Source organism: Bipolaris sorokiniana, assembly GCF_000338995.1.
Source record: "Bipolaris sorokiniana ND90Pr unplaced genomic scaffold COCSAscaffold_16, whole genome shotgun sequence".
NCBI classification, from domain to species: domain Eukaryota; kingdom Fungi; phylum Ascomycota; class Dothideomycetes; order Pleosporales; family Pleosporaceae; genus Bipolaris; species Bipolaris sorokiniana.
In genome coordinates this window covers 239,060-255,959 of record NW_006911910.1, presented here as the reverse complement: position 1 = coordinate 255,959, position 16,900 = coordinate 239,060, and the positions used below count along the sequence as shown (strand labels likewise).

Below are 16,900 nucleotides of genomic sequence, written 5' to 3'. Positions count from 1 at the left end.
GTATCGTGAGCTTCACGCAGCTCTAATTCGATTCAGTCCGTTTGAAGTGGGGTATGCGTTTGGTGGGAAATAAAATGTACCAAAGTGGTAGGAAACAGTAGATTGCATGCAAAGGATGATGTTAGATAAAAGCAGGGTCCTGAGCGAGGCGACTCGGCATGAATATAAGCTCTTTGCGCTCCTAAGCCAGATCGGCACTTGGGCGAGCTAGGAGAAGCAGGAAATTAAGCGTCCAGCTACGCTATGACGTTAATGCCGGCAGCTTTCGATTAGATCTCCGCGATGGAACCTCAGATCTGCACCGCTATACCTGAAGAGATCTGGACGATGAGCTTTTGTTGCTGTCTGCCGTGCTTGCATACACGTCTGTGATATAGAATGTGCCGCCGTATGTGTTAACGACCTATTACTGTCTGGGCACGCCGTTTTGTGTTAACACCGTAGTCCTTACGAAACGTCGAGAATGCCTATATGTCATTCTTCTTACCGCACTTGTATACTATATAGTAGCATATGCCACATGTTCCCCTGATCGATTAAGTGGCGCCGTTCCTCAACTAGAATCCTATGACGCAAAACTATGACTTCAGTGGTATAAGGGGGAACTGCCTCACTATGTTATTTGGAAACGATTCACTAGGGTAAAACGCACACCCACATTCAACATCAGTACATTGAGCATGTAATATGTTATTCTAATCCTTGCGTGCTTTGATGTGTATCGGTACCTATCTTCTCACTATCGGCGAATGCCACCGTGCTATGGCAGTGGCTTGGTTAGTTGTCTGTATCAGTTTTGTGTTGCTTGCACTGCCTTAAGGCCGCTTGTGGGAACTTCCGCTGCGAGGTCACTAGCCTAGGTGCGTTATATCACTCCCTTCGCAAAAAGCAAACTTGAAAAACAAGACTTTTAGTAATAATGTCTAGTAACAAATTAGTGATGGTTTTCTAACAGAGAGCACGGCTGTTGACATTTCTTGCTCGATTTGGTTGAGTTCCTTGTTGCAACCGCAGAACCTGTTCAGTCATATGTGGATTAGTGCGAACCGAGCAGACTCAAGTGGTATCAGCCCTTTGTTTAGTTTGCTCTAGGGTTTCGTCAGCTCCTATAAATATCTGCATTGAAAGAGATAATGATCTAATGGTGAGCTTTAGGTTATTCTCCTCTTCTATATAGCTTTTGAACTCTTCGATAAAACCTCTAATAATTTCCTCCATTCAATGGTTGCTCTCAATATAGCGTTTTAAGTGCTGAGCCTCGAATAATCACTCAAACCAGAGTAACAAAGCCTTCGCGGATATGACGACAACTATCAAGCTGGCTAGCTATGAGAAGCCATCCTTGACACGACGTTTGGGTGGGTCTTTAAGACTGCAGTTCCTAAGGCGGCGGAATCATCGTGATTGTACCCAAAACGTTGCTGTTCACTACTAGGACAGAGAAACTGAAAATATAAATAGTTACGGATGAACGTTGCAGCGTCGACATGAACTCGCAAACTCACCTGTGTCAACTCCAATATCGGCAAGACCCATGTCATCACCCAACCAAGATGGAGTCTGGATTATTGTTCGCCTTAGCGCTGGGTGAAGTCAGTGCGACTATTTGCTAGCTGAAGTGGGAAAAGCAATCTGGAAGTTTTCAGTCGCACGAAGAATGTGGAGAGTCTGAACACTCCATGCCGGCTAACGATGCAGCTGAATGACCCCGCTTTGATTGTCTTACATAACTCTTCATCTCTCAGTATAGCTTGTTCGAAGCTGGTCACTGCCATTGTGGCCTCTCATTAACCTCAGGCTATTCAGCGTTACCGGCTTGTTCACACTACTTCGTGCTTCAACTTACCTAACCACTTCTTATTTTGCACAAGTCTTTTACTTACCTTCATCTTTCGGCAGTCTCTGATAAAGGCGAGATGGCAGAAGTCTCAGGGCTTGTCTGGAGCGTAGTGTCTTTATATTCTACTTGTCGGGACTGCTATATCTTCTTCAATAACATCAACAATGCAGGAAAAGGATCCTTCTTCCACACCCGTAACCTGGCGATTCAGGAGTCCATATTGAAGTCATGGGGCTTCTACTGGAATATTCTGCGCCACTCGCTTGCACATGGAGAAAGGAAGGCGGAGGCGAACCAAAAACGGGAGAAATACCTTGGAAAGAACAGGTACAAAGCGAAAGGTATACTGAATGCGCTTTTCGCAATTGCCGATTTGCTCTCAGACCATGAGAGGTTGCTGAACACATATGGCATCAAGATCGAGAAAGTAAGACATATTCCACATCCTATAACACACTGTGGAGGTTGCTAACTGTATGACATAGGGCTTTTTCGAATCCCACGATCATAATACGAGGAGGGTAGCCCCGGAACTCATACCTGAAACGAATCGGGTAAAAGTGGAAGAAGTTCGTGGCCGTATGCGACGATACAAAAAGAATTGTGTATGGTCGCTAGAGGATCGGGAAAAGTTCAAGGCAATGATTGCAGACCTCAAATCACACAACGATACTTTGTACATGTTGTGCCCTGATGAAGCCGTCGAAGCCATGAACTTGAATCTCCCGGTCGACTACCTTGCGTCACGCGAGAGCCGGCTTACCCTCAGATGAACTGCGAGAAAGGCCAACGAAGCAAATCGTGCGGAGGAGATAGGGCCTTCACAAAAAGGGATCAGAATTCTCGCCGACATAGCACATATCAAAGCGAAGACGAAGGAGCTTGAACAAAACCCACTGACGGAGCAGCAAGAACAAAAACTGATAAACACACCGGAAAACGATCTCGCGTTCTACGGATGTGGTCAGAAACTGGCTGTTTGGAAGAAACGGAAGCAAGTCGTCTACGTGGAGAGGAAGAGATATGCCAGTGAAGAGAAGGACACCGAGGATCGCTTTCCTCCCAAAAAAGACATTTTGCAGCTCGGAAAACTTCTTCGCAACATCCAACCGGCAAAGCAGTTACTCGCTCTGGAATTCATTGGTCTCACGCAATCTGACAAAGAATCTACGATTGGCTATGTTTATAGGCTGCCTGGCAACTTGGGAAAGGCGAAGCCCAAGCTTCCAATTGAAGATATCGCCATCAGAGCACCAATCACCTACTTGTCGCCTCATTGGCGCATCCTGTTGTTGAGTCAAATGTTCAAGCTAGCAAAGAAACTCGTAGCAAGTGCTGCGCTGCTACATGCCAGCGGGTTGCTACACAAGAACATTCGGTTAGAGTCCGTAGTGTTTTTCCCCAAAGACGGCAAGGAACTAGCCCGCTATTAACTAAGAGATTTAGATATTGATGATCCATATCTGGTCGGATACGACTTTTCTAGACTAGGCAACCTAGGTATGCGAGATGGAGTTCTAGACCACAGTAAACAAGCCGACCTAGAGCCGCAGGACCACGACGCACAACACGGCGGACACGCTAAATTAGAGATGTATGATGACGACCTAGACAGTAGAGAGCGATTCAAAAATCGAGCGAACTACTCTGGAAGATCGTCTCGTAGCTATTCGGAAAGTGGTAGGGAGTAGACATAACTAAAAGGGAGGAGGATGAAATGTAGGTTGCATCGTAATGCGTCGGTCGACTTGTATGACCACCTAGCAAAGCTCAGAGACCTATTAGTTGAATATCGTCATGCTATTGATGTGTACTCGCTGGGCATGCTGTTGCTTGAAATCGGCCTGTGCAATTGACTATAGAAGGAAAAGTTCATCGATTTCGATCCGTATGAAATGCGTAGGAGGATTATAGAAGAGGAAGTGTGCCTTTGAAAGATTTACTGTGGCGACATATATGAGCAAGTCGTACACAAATGCCTGAGTGTTGAGTGTTCTGATGACCCGAGGGTGTTGAGGGAGCAGAGGGATCTCTGCGCTAGAGTGGCAGTAGATCTTTCTTAGTGCTGGGCATAAGGGATTTATCCGCTTGCTGTTGAAATTTAATAGTTTATAGGTCTCGCATACTATAGCTTCATCGCGGGAGTTAGTGAATATAAATATTGCGTAATCTGCCGTATACTTTGGTAATCTGAAAAGATTATGAATTTTACGACGAACTGAATTACACGAGAAGTGCAGCCAACAAAGGATTGCTAGTGAGAACACCAAAAACGCCCGCCGCAACCATACCCATCCTAGCAAGCTCCTTAATAGTCTTACGAATCTTAGGTACTGTTTTTGTTAGCTACAGTACGCACATGCTAGAATAACATCAAGTGTTTCAAGATAGATTAAGCCCTTACACACATATCGTGACAGAAGGTTCGAAGCCACTCACTAATATCTATCTCGACACCTAGGCTAGGTTAATTAAATGTTTAAAATTAAACGCTAACCTAGTGCTTACCGTTTCTCTTCTTCGCTATAGCTACGAGGACGTTCGAAGTCTTCTCTATTCTTCGGCCTACTTTCTTTTATCGCGCGCATTTTGTTTTGGCATTCTATCGTGTTGTTTTAATTACTAGCTATAAACTAGTTGTTTTCTTCTTTAGTTGCCGCGACTCTTTTCTTCTGCTATTAAAGTTGTTCCAGAAGCGTCTTCATCTCAGCTTCTCGTTCTACCCGTAACCTGTCCAGATCTATATAGAGGCGCTTCCAGGATTCTTTCTTAACCCTCTATATAATAAAATACTTAATACCTTAAGAAAAATAATAGTTATAAGCACCTATAGTAGGTATATTAGCTCTTTAAATTTTAGAGCTTAAGCGAAGGAAATATTACAGTGGGGTAATTAAAAAACAGAACTCTAAAAAGTTGTACTTTTTAAACATACATTACTCAATAGGTATTGGCGCGATACTAATAAAATATTAATCGTTAAATAGAGAAATTATTAGCGTTTAAGATAGCAGTCTTATATAAATAATTAGTCAGTACTAGGAAGGTTATATATACTCTTAAACGTAGAGCAAATAAATCTTCTAACTTTAGCGCTATATTTCGCGCTATAAATTTAAACATTTTTAATATAAGTCTAAATATAACGTGGGGGATTAGTAAGCTAGCCGGAATAGTAAGCTGGCCGCCCCACAAAACCTGTAACGGTTCGAGTACACACTGAACTAACATCCGAAAGGGATCCGAACATGGGCACGCACTAGCCGAGGGCAGATCTGCTGATATAAAACCCCACCTTCTCCATACCGTAGCTCGATAGATTTTTGATATCCTTTCGTACAAGGCCTATAGGTGTCTATTCGAATTAAGGCTCGTTTGATGTCCCACGCACTCCCATATGCCTCTGAGTGACACTACCGCCGATACTGATCCGAGTAGTCTTGCCTGCGCCGTTACAGCCTTCTATTGTAATAATCTAAAATAATTAGTACGCGCACTTACAGCAGCGTATAACGTACTAAAATTAACTCTTTAGATACGTCTCTAGGGTATTTAACCACGATTAGAGATTCTATCTACTAGGCGTAAGCTACTACCTATTAACGAGTAGTCTCTTATATAGTGGATCCTAGACCTTAACTAACGCGGTTTTCCGTCTTATATTATTAACGTACGACGAATAGCAGACGCTCTACTCGCTGCGCGCGGCTAAGATCCACCTCTAGCACCTATTAGTAAGAACTAGGTGTCGCGCTTTATATAGAACTAGCTAGAGCTTTAGATAAAGTAGAGTAGAAGGCTTAATAGTTAGCGCGCCTCCTACGAGGATCTAATCGCAATTATAGCGTAGTTTAAACTAGTAGAGGAGACGCGCTAATTATATAGCGTCTTAGACTAGGATATCTATAACTTTAACGAGACTAGGTTCGCGATAGGCGTCGCTGTAACGTTAAAAGTTATAGCTAGCGCTAATAGAATTAGTTAAGTAGTCGTCGTACAGCTAGGTAATTATAAGTAGGTAATAGTAATTAAGTGCGTTAACGCATCTAGCTAGTCTCTCCTACTTTTTATAATCCTATCTAGTAAGGCTTACTAGAGCAGCTAGTATTAAGGCCTCCTATTAAACTAGACTGTCGTAGTATTAGATAATAGATAGATAACTAATTAGCTTAGCGTAGAGTAGGTAAAGCACTTTAACTAGTATATAGCTGCTTGTACAGCTAGAGTCTATTAGCTACTTATTCTAGACAGCTATAGTAGCTACGCTACGCTAGAGTTTAACTAGTTCTATATAGAGAATAAGATTATTACTCTCTATATACCGCCTTATACGTTGCACCTCCTATAGTTACTTAATATAAGCTACTTCTCCCCACTTAAGCGCGCGTATGGGCGTGAGGTAGAGAAGCTCGCCCGCTAAGGCCTCTACTACGTTAATAAGATAGACTTTCTTACAGCCTATATACGGATCTGGCTGATAGTTTTCACGTAGTAGAATATCTAGGTAGGCTTTTAGGCGATAAGTCTTGTCTCTCTCTGTCTAGAGCGTGTTCTATCGTCGCTTATAGTAGCTGGAATACCGTCTTTACTATAGATAGTAGCGCAGACGCAGGTAGTAGCGCAGATAGAAATACTACGTATAGTAGAGTAGCTTTAGTAGTAGGTACGCTATCTCTAAGAGCGACTTGGCCGGCAGCTAGAGAGTCTAATAAGTATTGTGATACGCTAGCTTACGAAAAGCGCTTAACTTATAATATAATTAGTAACAATACTTATAGAAGAGAATAAGAAGCTATATATAGAAAATTAGTGTTAATAATAAAAGTAGCATTAACAACGTTAATATATTGCTTCTAGTAGAGTGCTCTAGGTGTAGTAGATTTAGCAGCTTACTATAGAGGCAGAAAGGATGGTTATAGAGGCTAGCTAGAGCTAGGCTGGTGAGCGATGTTAGCGCGCGCCGCTAACGTGTACGAAGTGCTATACTTAAGGCTATACACGGACTTAATATAGATAGTAATAATCTACCTTATAGTAGAATATAACTATATTATCTCTTATTGTTGTGGCTTAATTGCGCAGAACGTTGCGTTAAGTCTAGTGGGGTGGCTAGCTTACTAGTGTGGCCAGCTTACTGGTGGGGCATATTAAGATATACTAATTACTAATTATCTTATACATTACGTAATATGCTAGCTTTAAATAAGTATCTCTATTTCTTACTATAGTTTCGCCGTTTTATAAATTACTTACCAAGTAAATATAATAGCGAAATATTCTCTATATTCTAAGCCTAATTATAATACTATTCTTTTTTTTATAACTAATTCTTAAAGTAATATATAGCCTAAGGTTTTCTAGAGAAGTATATTACTATAATTTTATAGTTACTATAAGTAAGATATTCCTAAAAATAAATTACTAGTAAGAGAAATAGATTATTATAAATATGAGATTAGTGTTAACGTAGCGTTTATATAAGCGCTATATTCTTAAAAGTATAAAGTTTTCAAAAGCGTTTTATTTCTAAGAATACAAGATTCCTAGATACGATTAGTTTCTAAGAATGCTTAAGTATAGGTACTTCTATCTATAACGGGCTTAGTTTGATAAGTACTATATTCTAAGAGTAAAGTATTTATCACGCTAACTTAATTAGGTATTAGCGTAGTAGCGCGCTATAACTAGACTTACCCTACGTTATAGAGTCTTATTATCTACTTAATTTCTTCATTATACTTAAATAATAATTTTTATTTAGTCTTATTTATTATTTTCATCTTGCTAAGTTTATTTATTGTTTTAAAAAAATGTAGTTTAGAAGTATTTTACTTATAAGAAGAATAAGCAGGTATAAAAGGTATATATCTACTTTAGAAAGTCTAGTAAGTGCCTTTATCGTATCTAGCGATATAACGTCTAAGTTACTAAGTTAGAGTTTAAGCGTCTTACTACTAAAAAGAAAAAGTTAGAAACTTATATTAAAGAAAGTTATAAGGCGTAGAATACTATAAGAAAAGTTTATAAGGCAGCTCTAATAAAGTTAAAAATATATTATACTTAAGAGTAGTAGTTATAGCTATAAATAGATTTATTAGAGAAGTAACCTAAGAAGGTAATTACTATAGAGAGTTATAAGCTTAAAGAGTTAGAGTAGAAAGGCGTTATAGTATTTAATAGGTCTAATCTTTTAGTTAACTTATCTTCTAGTACTTGGAGTGCCTTCGTAGATGTATTTCTAGATTATTAAGATTCTCTTAATTTAAGCTTTGTTACTTCTAGTTCTAGTAGTAACATACCTATCTCTCGTAGTAGTTAAAGTGCCTACTATTATTTTTCTTAGTAAATATTATATTTTACTTATTATTTTATTAGTAGCTTAACCATGTCTTCTAGTATTAGAAGACTTAGTTTAGTTACAATTTTTTTATCGTTTATTTAAGTCTTATTATTATTATTAATATTTTTAAATTTTTTATTTATAGTTAGAGAGATTAGAATCTAGTTCCTATATATTCTCGCTATCTAGGTATCCTAACTATTTTACTAAGTATTTAGTTTTATAATTTTTTATTTAGTATAAGATAATTCTCTTAACTGTCTATTTATCTTCTTCTTTAAGTTTATAATAGAATATTTCCTATAGTAGCGTTTTAGAATTTACTAGTTCTAATAGTCCTATATAGAATCTTACATATATCTTTAAATTAGCTAGTAGATTAAGTACATAAGTTATAAGTCTATTTTATTTTAAAATTAAAAATAATCTAACCTGAACGTAGTCTAGTTTTTTACTTAGTTATTTAGTGTAAAGATTCTTTATAAGTAGATATACTTTATCTCTCTTTCTTAGCTAAGGTACTATTCTCCTTTTTTTATTTTAGTAGAAAATGCTTTAGCGTTAAGCTCTTTTAAGTAACGTTCGTAGTTCTTCGTACGTTTTCTTTAGTTACTTAGCTATTACTATTACTACTTCTATTTTTGGACTTAGCTATATTCTAGTAAAGATATTTAGATATCGTACGTAGTTGGTAAAAAAAATTATTTCACTCATTAATTCTAATATTTTATTATTTTATGCTATTTATACTATAGGTAGTAACTTTATTTAGTTATCTTATTATTAATTAGTATAGATTCTAAGATATATTCTTACTATTTCATTTATTCTTTCTATTAATTATTTAGTTTATAGGTAGTAGGCTATTAATAGTTTCTACTTAGTTCTAATTACTATAAGTAGCGTTATCTAAAAGTTAAATATTAATAGCTTATCTCTATTACTAATTATACATTTTCGCATTTTATAGTATTAGATAATATAGTTATAGATAATATACTAGGTCTACTACTATATAGTTATTTCTAAATAGAATATACTCTACATAATTTATAATGTAATTTACTACAATAAGTATTATATTATAGATAATCTTAGTTATTAGATCTCTTAAAGCTAGTAATCCTATAACGAAGTCTATAGAAATATTAATCTATAGTTCTTATAATAGTTCTAGAGCTTATATCTCTCTATATAGTACATTAGTACTATATTTATTCTTTTAGTAGTCAATATATTTAGTAATATAGAATACAATCTTCTCTTTTATTTCTTTAAATTAGTAGTTACGCTATATTAGTTCTATAGTTCTTATAATTCCCAAATCCCTATATACGGGATTATTATAATATTCTTGCATAAAAGTTTATTATACTCCTTTAGATATATTATTTTAAATCTTTATAATAATATTAAGTTTATATATAAGTTCTAGAGATCTATCTTTATTAGTTTTAAGTTCAGGTCTACTAACTATTATCTTAGTTCTTACGATATTATACTATTAGCTAAGAGTATTATATCTTTTATTTTTCTCTTCTAGAGTAAAGATAATCTTAAACTTATATTATTCTAGTATTTTAGCCTAAATTATGTATCTTTAATTAAGTATCTTTATTATTATAAAGTATACTAGATTCTTATAATCTATATAGACTATAAGTTCGAAATAGCTTTCTATATATACTCTCTAGTAGCGTAAGCATTCTATAATAACTAGAAGTTCTTTATTATATACGTTATATCTTTCTTCTACTCCTAAGCACTGTCTCAAGTAGTATACTACTAAGTGCTATTTTTCGTTAATAAGTATACTAGTGAAGCCTCTTAGTATAAACTTAGATATGTTTATTTTAATTTTGATAGGTATACTTAAGATAAATATCTTAAAATATAGTTGTATAATACACGTAATCTAAAGCTTATTAAAAGCTTCTTCTACTTTCTTACTTTATATAAATAGTGTATCTTTCTATATAAATTATATTATTAGTAACGTATTCTATTACTGTGTTACAAGTAATAAGAAGGATTCTCTCCTTGATAAATGACGAGATGGCTGAAGGCCTATGGACGTCTACGTCAGAAGGTAATGATTATCGCGGGGCTAGGTCACGTGATGTGCCATCCCGCCAAGGGCAACCATCCGAGGGATGGCAGGACGCCTTGGGATGGCAGCCATCCCCAACATCACAACCATCCCAGGGATGGCAGGGAAGTAAGGGATGGCAGGATCAAAGGCAACGGATATAAGAATAGGTTGGATTTTATTATTACATTCGTTGTGGTTAACTTAAATTGTACTTTCTTACTAGTATCTTTACTTAACAAGATTGTCATAAGTTAGTCTATTAAATAGATTAGTCTTGTTAAACTCTCCTTAAGCACGCCAACTCCACTGCATCGCTAGACAAGCCTCACGGAACACTAACGTAATACTTACCTGCCTTAGTGCGGACTAGGATAGAGAGGTATAGACTCTTACCCCGTGTAACATACTGAGAGTGCTACATCACCGAGTGTGCCACTCTAAAACATACTAAAATTCAGACATTCTACTAATCTATATCCTAATAACTAGAAATTAGAATTTTCTAGAAATTAAATATAGAAGTTATATCTATATAACTATTAGTTTAAGAAATTTCTAGAGTTCTATATAGTATATATTAGAAGATCTAGTAGATTTTCTTATTTAAGCTATAATTTAAACTCTATCTTAAGAACGTTATAATAGAAACCCCTAAAAATCTAGAAATCTATTATTAACCTAGATGCAACTACTATATCTAATTTCTAGAAAAATCTAATATATAGTTATTAAGATATAGATTAGTAGAATGTCTGAATTTTAGTTTGTTTCAGAGTGGCACACTCGGTGATATAGCACTCTTTGTGATAGAATACGTTATTATAATTTTTAAGAAGTCTTTAATAAATTAACAATTAAAGTTTATAAATTCTAGAAATAACTAGATATCTATAACTATAGTTAGTATTAGCTAATTCTTAATAACTGAGATTTTTTTTAACTTATTTATACACTGTTAATTTCTATCGTATAGTCTAAGAAGTTAACCTTATTTTTATAGAGTCTATACTTCTTAAGCCTAAGTTTAAGGCTATATTTATCTAGTTCTTTAAGTACTATTTTTATATATAGAATATCATCTTTCTTATTTTCTAAGTAGATAAGAATATTATCTTAGTAGATAAGAATATTATCTTAGTAGATAATGATGAATATATCTTAGTATAGCCTTAGTACGTTATTAATAAGTTTCTAAAATCTTACTAGAGCGTTTATTAGTCCCAATAGTATAACCTTACACTTATAGTATCTATATTAAGTTCTAAAGACTATTTTCTATTTTTTACTTTACTTTATTCTAATAAAATAGTATCTATCTTAGAGATCTAGTACTATAAAGATCTTTATATAGAATAATTAATCTCTAAGCTCTATACTATTAAGTAGTAGATATTAATGTTTTACTATAATATTATTAAGTTACTAGTAACTAGTATATAGTTATTCTATCTTATTCGTATTTAGTATTAATATAATAAGGTAACCTATAGATAACTTTAATAGTTATATATATCCTTTAGCTAGACACTTATCTATATACTCTCTTAATATCTTAAGTCTCTTCTTAATAGTTAGTATTTTAGTCTAAAAGTTAGTATCATTTCTTTTTATAGGACTATCTTATAGTTCTAGAGTTTATATTCTAGTAATACTATTTCGTCTACTACTTTATAAAATAGATAACGTATTAGATAAGTAAGTGAGCCAGACAAGCGAGTAAGCCACCCTACTAACTTTACACTACGCCTTAACTTTAACTTACTATGGCGTCCCTCTAATAAGCTCCTAAAGTCTCTTATAAGGCTGATATATATCTTGTAATTTTAGCTCTTAATATAAAGCAAATTTAAACTAAGAGATACGCTACTAAGACGTTTAATATCTCGCGAGCTACACTCCACCACTAACGCGCTAGTTGCCCTGCCTAACGCGATTGCCAGCCTAACTTAAAGAAGCTTACTAAGCTAGAAGAGGAGGTGATAGTTAATTATATACTTAATCTTAATTTACGTAGATTTACGCCTACGTACGCTACTATACGCGATATAGCTAATAAGCTACTAGCTGCGCGCGGCGCTGGCTAGATTAGATAGAAGTAGCTAGCTAACTTTGTTAAGCGTATAGACAGTCTTACGACGCGTTTTAATCGGGCGTATAATAGGTAGAGAGCTCTATATAAAGATATAGTCTTAATTAATAGCTAGTTTAAGCTTATAGAGTAAATAAAGGCTAAGTACGGTATCTATAATGAGAACGTCTATAACTTTAATAAAGCTGGCTTTATAATATGTAAGATTACTACTTAGCTTATTATTATAGCGTTAGAAAGAAGAGCGCGACAAAGGGCTATCTAGCTAGGTAGTTGCGAGTAGGTGACGTTTATCGCTGGGATTAACGTAGCTAGCTAGTCTATCCTACTATTTCTAATCTTTACTAGTAAGTATTACCTATCTGCATAGTATAAGGAGGTAGAGATTCTACGCGACTAGGCGATCGTAGTTAGTAATAATAGCTAGATAACTAATAAGCTAGGAGTTAAGTAGTTAAAGCACTTTATTAAGTATATAGATAGCAAGGTTGTTAGGGTATGTCGGCTGCTTATTCTTAACGGCCATAAGAGCTACTAGTTACTTAAGTTCTAAGAGCTCTGTAAGGAGAATAATATTTATACGCTCTATATACCGTCTTACTCATCTTATCTACTTTAGCCTCTTAACGTTAGCTACTTCTCGCTATTAAAGCGCGCCTATAGCCGCGAAGTAGAGAGTCTAATCTACTACTATATTAACTATATTACTAAGCTTAAGTTTCTACTAGCGTTTAAGATAGCGTTTGATTAATCCTTTACGCTAGCTAATATCTGCTCTGCCTTCTACAGCGTAGACCTTATTTCTCTCTAGCTAGATGCTGTTCTATTAAAGCTTAATACAAAGCTCCGTACGCCTACTCTACTAGCTGTTCTAGAGGCTCTCTAGTAGGCTTATACGCTTAGTAATATACGCGAGCTTAAAGCTTAATTAACATTAATACGTGATCGCGTTTAGCGGTATTAAGACTTATTACTAACTTTAATTATTACGGTAATTAACTAGCTTAAGAAGGGGGTAGAAGTAATGATACTCTCAGCTAAGCTAATGCGCGATCGAATTACTAGCCTTAAAAAGGCTAACGAAGTAGCTATAAAGCGTAGATAGTATAAAAAAAAGCAGATATAGAGGTAAGAAGTGCTTACTAAGGGAGCTAACAAGGATATTATTACTTAACGTAATGCTGATGAGCAGATTGCTTATGAAGAGCGTTAGGGAGGAGAGCGATTAGGTGTTAGCCGCTGGGTTCTTACGCGCTGTAGTAGGTGTAGAGAGACTGGCTATAATTCGCGTACGTGTAAAAATAATACTATAGATGCTGCTTAATCTACTGTATAAATATATATCTATATTATTATGATATGGTGGAGCTACGCGCTTATATAGGTGGGCAAAGTTGGTGGGGTGGCTTACTCGCTTGCCTAGCTCACTCGCTTATCCAACACGTTACTTATATTCTATATATTCTTTAAGAAAGTATAGAGTTACGCTATTCTCTCTTCCTCTTACTTTTTTAATCTATTAGGCTTATTTTAGTATCTACAGAGTATAGCTTCCTATTAAGAGAACTACTTTTTAAGTATAACTTGTTCTTAGTACTATTTTATTATTTAGTAATATTAATCTTATCTACTTTTAAACTCTTGTAATATTTAATTTACCTTATAGTTACGTTCTTTCTATTATATTTAAATTCAAAACCTTTAACTTCTAGTTAATCTATAGATTATATTGTCTATGTAACGGGCTGAACGCCCTTTGGATAGCTCCTCGATGGAATCTCGGCCTACTCGCAGAACCCGGGTGCTGTCTCGAGCACCCGGATTCTCTGCGCACCGCCCGAACGACGTTCAGACGACAGCCGCAGGACCCAGAAGCTGCCTCGTGCACCTAGACTTCACCGGTCCGATTGTTACTCGGGTAACCAGCTTGTATATAGACAGCTACGTAGCTTGGGAGCTTAGCTCCTCATCGAATACAACCTCTTGTATACCTCGCGATTGCTCCCCAGAGCGCAGCCCCTTACAGTCTAAGCTATAGAAATTTTAAAATAATATTATAGGTAGCTAGTCTAATTACGTCTAGATTAATTCTTTCTATATACTCTTAAATACTTAGTATTACTTATCTAACTTTATATATAATATTACTTTCTTTTAGTAATTGTTTACTAATACAGTAACCTAATAAATGTACTGTCGCGCCTAGCGCTCGGGCTACTATCACTACTTTTATTGTAAATTTAAAGTCGCGATAACTTAACTAAAACATAAATATCTTTTTTACTTAGTGTTATAAAATAATCGTAATAGTCTTAATATTTAGTCTAGTACCCCTTTACCTTAATTACTATAGTAAGACGTTGCGGTATACTACGAAGTAGTTAAGTAACTAGAGTATCTAATATAGTAGTCTAAGCAACTTTTAAGCTAGCTTTAAAATTATTCTAGTCTTCTTAGAACTCTTCTATATTATTAAACTAGAGATAGAGCTTATAAAGTTTCTTTTTTAGTGCCTACTAGAGGTATTTAATAGGGTTAAGGTCTAGGGAGTAGAGAGGCTAAATAGTAACTATAATATTATAATCTTATAACTAAGTTATATACTTTTAAGTAGTATAGATACGTACGTTATCCTATATAAACTACTCGCCTAGCGTATAATTAGGTAGTAAGCCTTTCTATAACGCTTAGATATATAACTAGGTACTATATTTATTACGCTAGGTATTCTCGTCCTGCTGTATAATTACTAGTAGGCTACGCCTAACACCTCTATTTAGAGTAATCTAAATTGATCCTTACACTATAATTACGGGTTAATAGCTAGTAGAGACTAGCTCTATTATCTCGCGCTTCTATTTCTAGTATAGAAGTCTCTATACCTAAGTTATATTATAGTTAAAGCCACGCTTAATAGAGTATTTATCGCTAAACTAAAATATAGTATTAATCTACCTAAAATTACGCTACTATTACGTAAAATTAAGTCTTAATTAGGCTACTAAGTTATTAAATTTAGGCCTACGAGCTGCTCTAAACTTATAATAACCTATAGTAGTAAGCGCTTATTAAATTATATAGTTAGAGAGAGTAGCTTGTATAGTAGTTAGGTTAATTAAGCTAGCGGCCTATATAAGCTAGTAGTACTTAATTTTTAGGGACTTTTTAACCTTACGTAGTAGCCGCTAATAATCTCTACTAGTTAACTTTACTAGGTAGCCTATCTAGGTACGCTTTTTATAGGTATTATTAGCTTTAAATTGCTAGATTACTTACTAGACTATACGCTGCGCGTAGTTAAGCGCGTCACTAGTTTCTTACGCTAAATATTCACTCTCCTACTAGACTAAAATATATATACGCTCGGCTTCTAATAAATTACTATTTAGTATTCTTCTAGCAGTAATTTAGGTCTTAAAGGGCTTTATTTTAATAGTGTAAAATGATATTAAAGAAGGTGTCTATCTTAGGATATTATGGTGGGGTGGCCCGCGCGTCACTAGCGCGACAGTATTTTTGTGCTAGTACTGTAGCTACGTATAGTAAGTATAGCAATTTTTTTATTATTTCTTAAGTCTAGCTTAGTCTACTACGTACGCTTAAGTATTGCTTACCTATAATTATAAGTCTACTAGTATCTATATTTATTTTCTATTAAGCTCTATTAAGAGCCTTATTACTCTATTATTAGCCTAAAAAAGACCATTCTTATTAGTATCTATAGTAGTTTTTTACTACTACATTTTTTTTATATTTCTAGCTAAGATATATATGCTATTAGTCGTCTCTATATTCTAATAAAGAACTATCTAGATACTATACATTATATGAAGTTTAAATCTCAATAATACTTTTAAAGTTTATTCTATTAAGAAAGTATATCTTCTTACGCTTATCTTATAAATATACTAGGTAGCTATTATTCAGATTTATACACTATAGCTATTTACACTTAGATATACTCTTAACTTATTATAAGCTTTATCTAGCTTCTCTCTTATCTAAGTAGTAAATAAGATAGTACAGGGGGGTGACAAAAAAAAAACGTAGTTAAAAAAGTAATAGTTTTTAAAAGATGAAAACTCAGCTTATAGAGCACCTATACTTAAACGGGTTAGTCCATTGAAAACTAGATATCAAGTAGTTTATAATGACTATATTACGTAATGCTTAGTAAGCTTATTCCCGGCTACAAAACATGCTAAAGTTCGAGAAGTAATTTTTCTAGATTCTAACTAAATATTTCGCGCTGCTATTTTTAGATCTTATATACTAACAAGTGCTATATATAGTTAGAGTAGTGAGATATATAATATATATTAAGATAGAGACATATTATCTATTAATTTTTTGTGATATAGAAATACTTTGTTTTAAAACAAGATTTTTTCTATTATCTTCTAGCTACTAACTAATACTTTGTATACCAGCCTCGTGCTTCTACTACTCTAGTATATCGGTTTTCCATAGATAAGATACAATTATCTATATCTCTTTGTGGAATATTAGCCCATCTTGTTTAATTGCGCTAATAAAAGT

General features: G+C 34.8%; 2 protein-coding genes across 2 annotated transcripts; one reads left to right on the top strand and one right to left on the bottom strand.

Annotated features, from left to right (window-relative positions):
* Nucleotides 1-1,916: 1,916 nt before the first annotated feature.
* COCSADRAFT_30360 (uncharacterized protein) lies at nucleotides 1,917-3,531 on the top strand (the record flags this gene model as incomplete). Its single annotated transcript, XM_007706262.1, has 4 exons — nucleotides 1,917-2,267; nucleotides 2,326-2,568; nucleotides 2,626-3,218; nucleotides 3,327-3,531. 4 exons carry the CDS (start codon nucleotides 1,917-1,919, stop codon nucleotides 3,529-3,531), a joined length of 1,392 nt encoding a protein of 463 aa, XP_007704452.1.
* Nucleotides 3,532-10,287: 6,756 nt separating this feature from the next.
* On the bottom strand, nucleotides 10,288-10,473 carry COCSADRAFT_100601 (uncharacterized protein; the record flags this gene model as incomplete). The annotated part of the gene is made up of 1 exon (XM_007706413.1): nucleotides 10,288-10,473. A coding segment is annotated over one exon (186 nt), but the record flags the coding sequence as incomplete, so codon positions are not given.
* Between the last annotated feature and the right edge of the window lie 6,427 nt (nucleotides 10,474-16,900).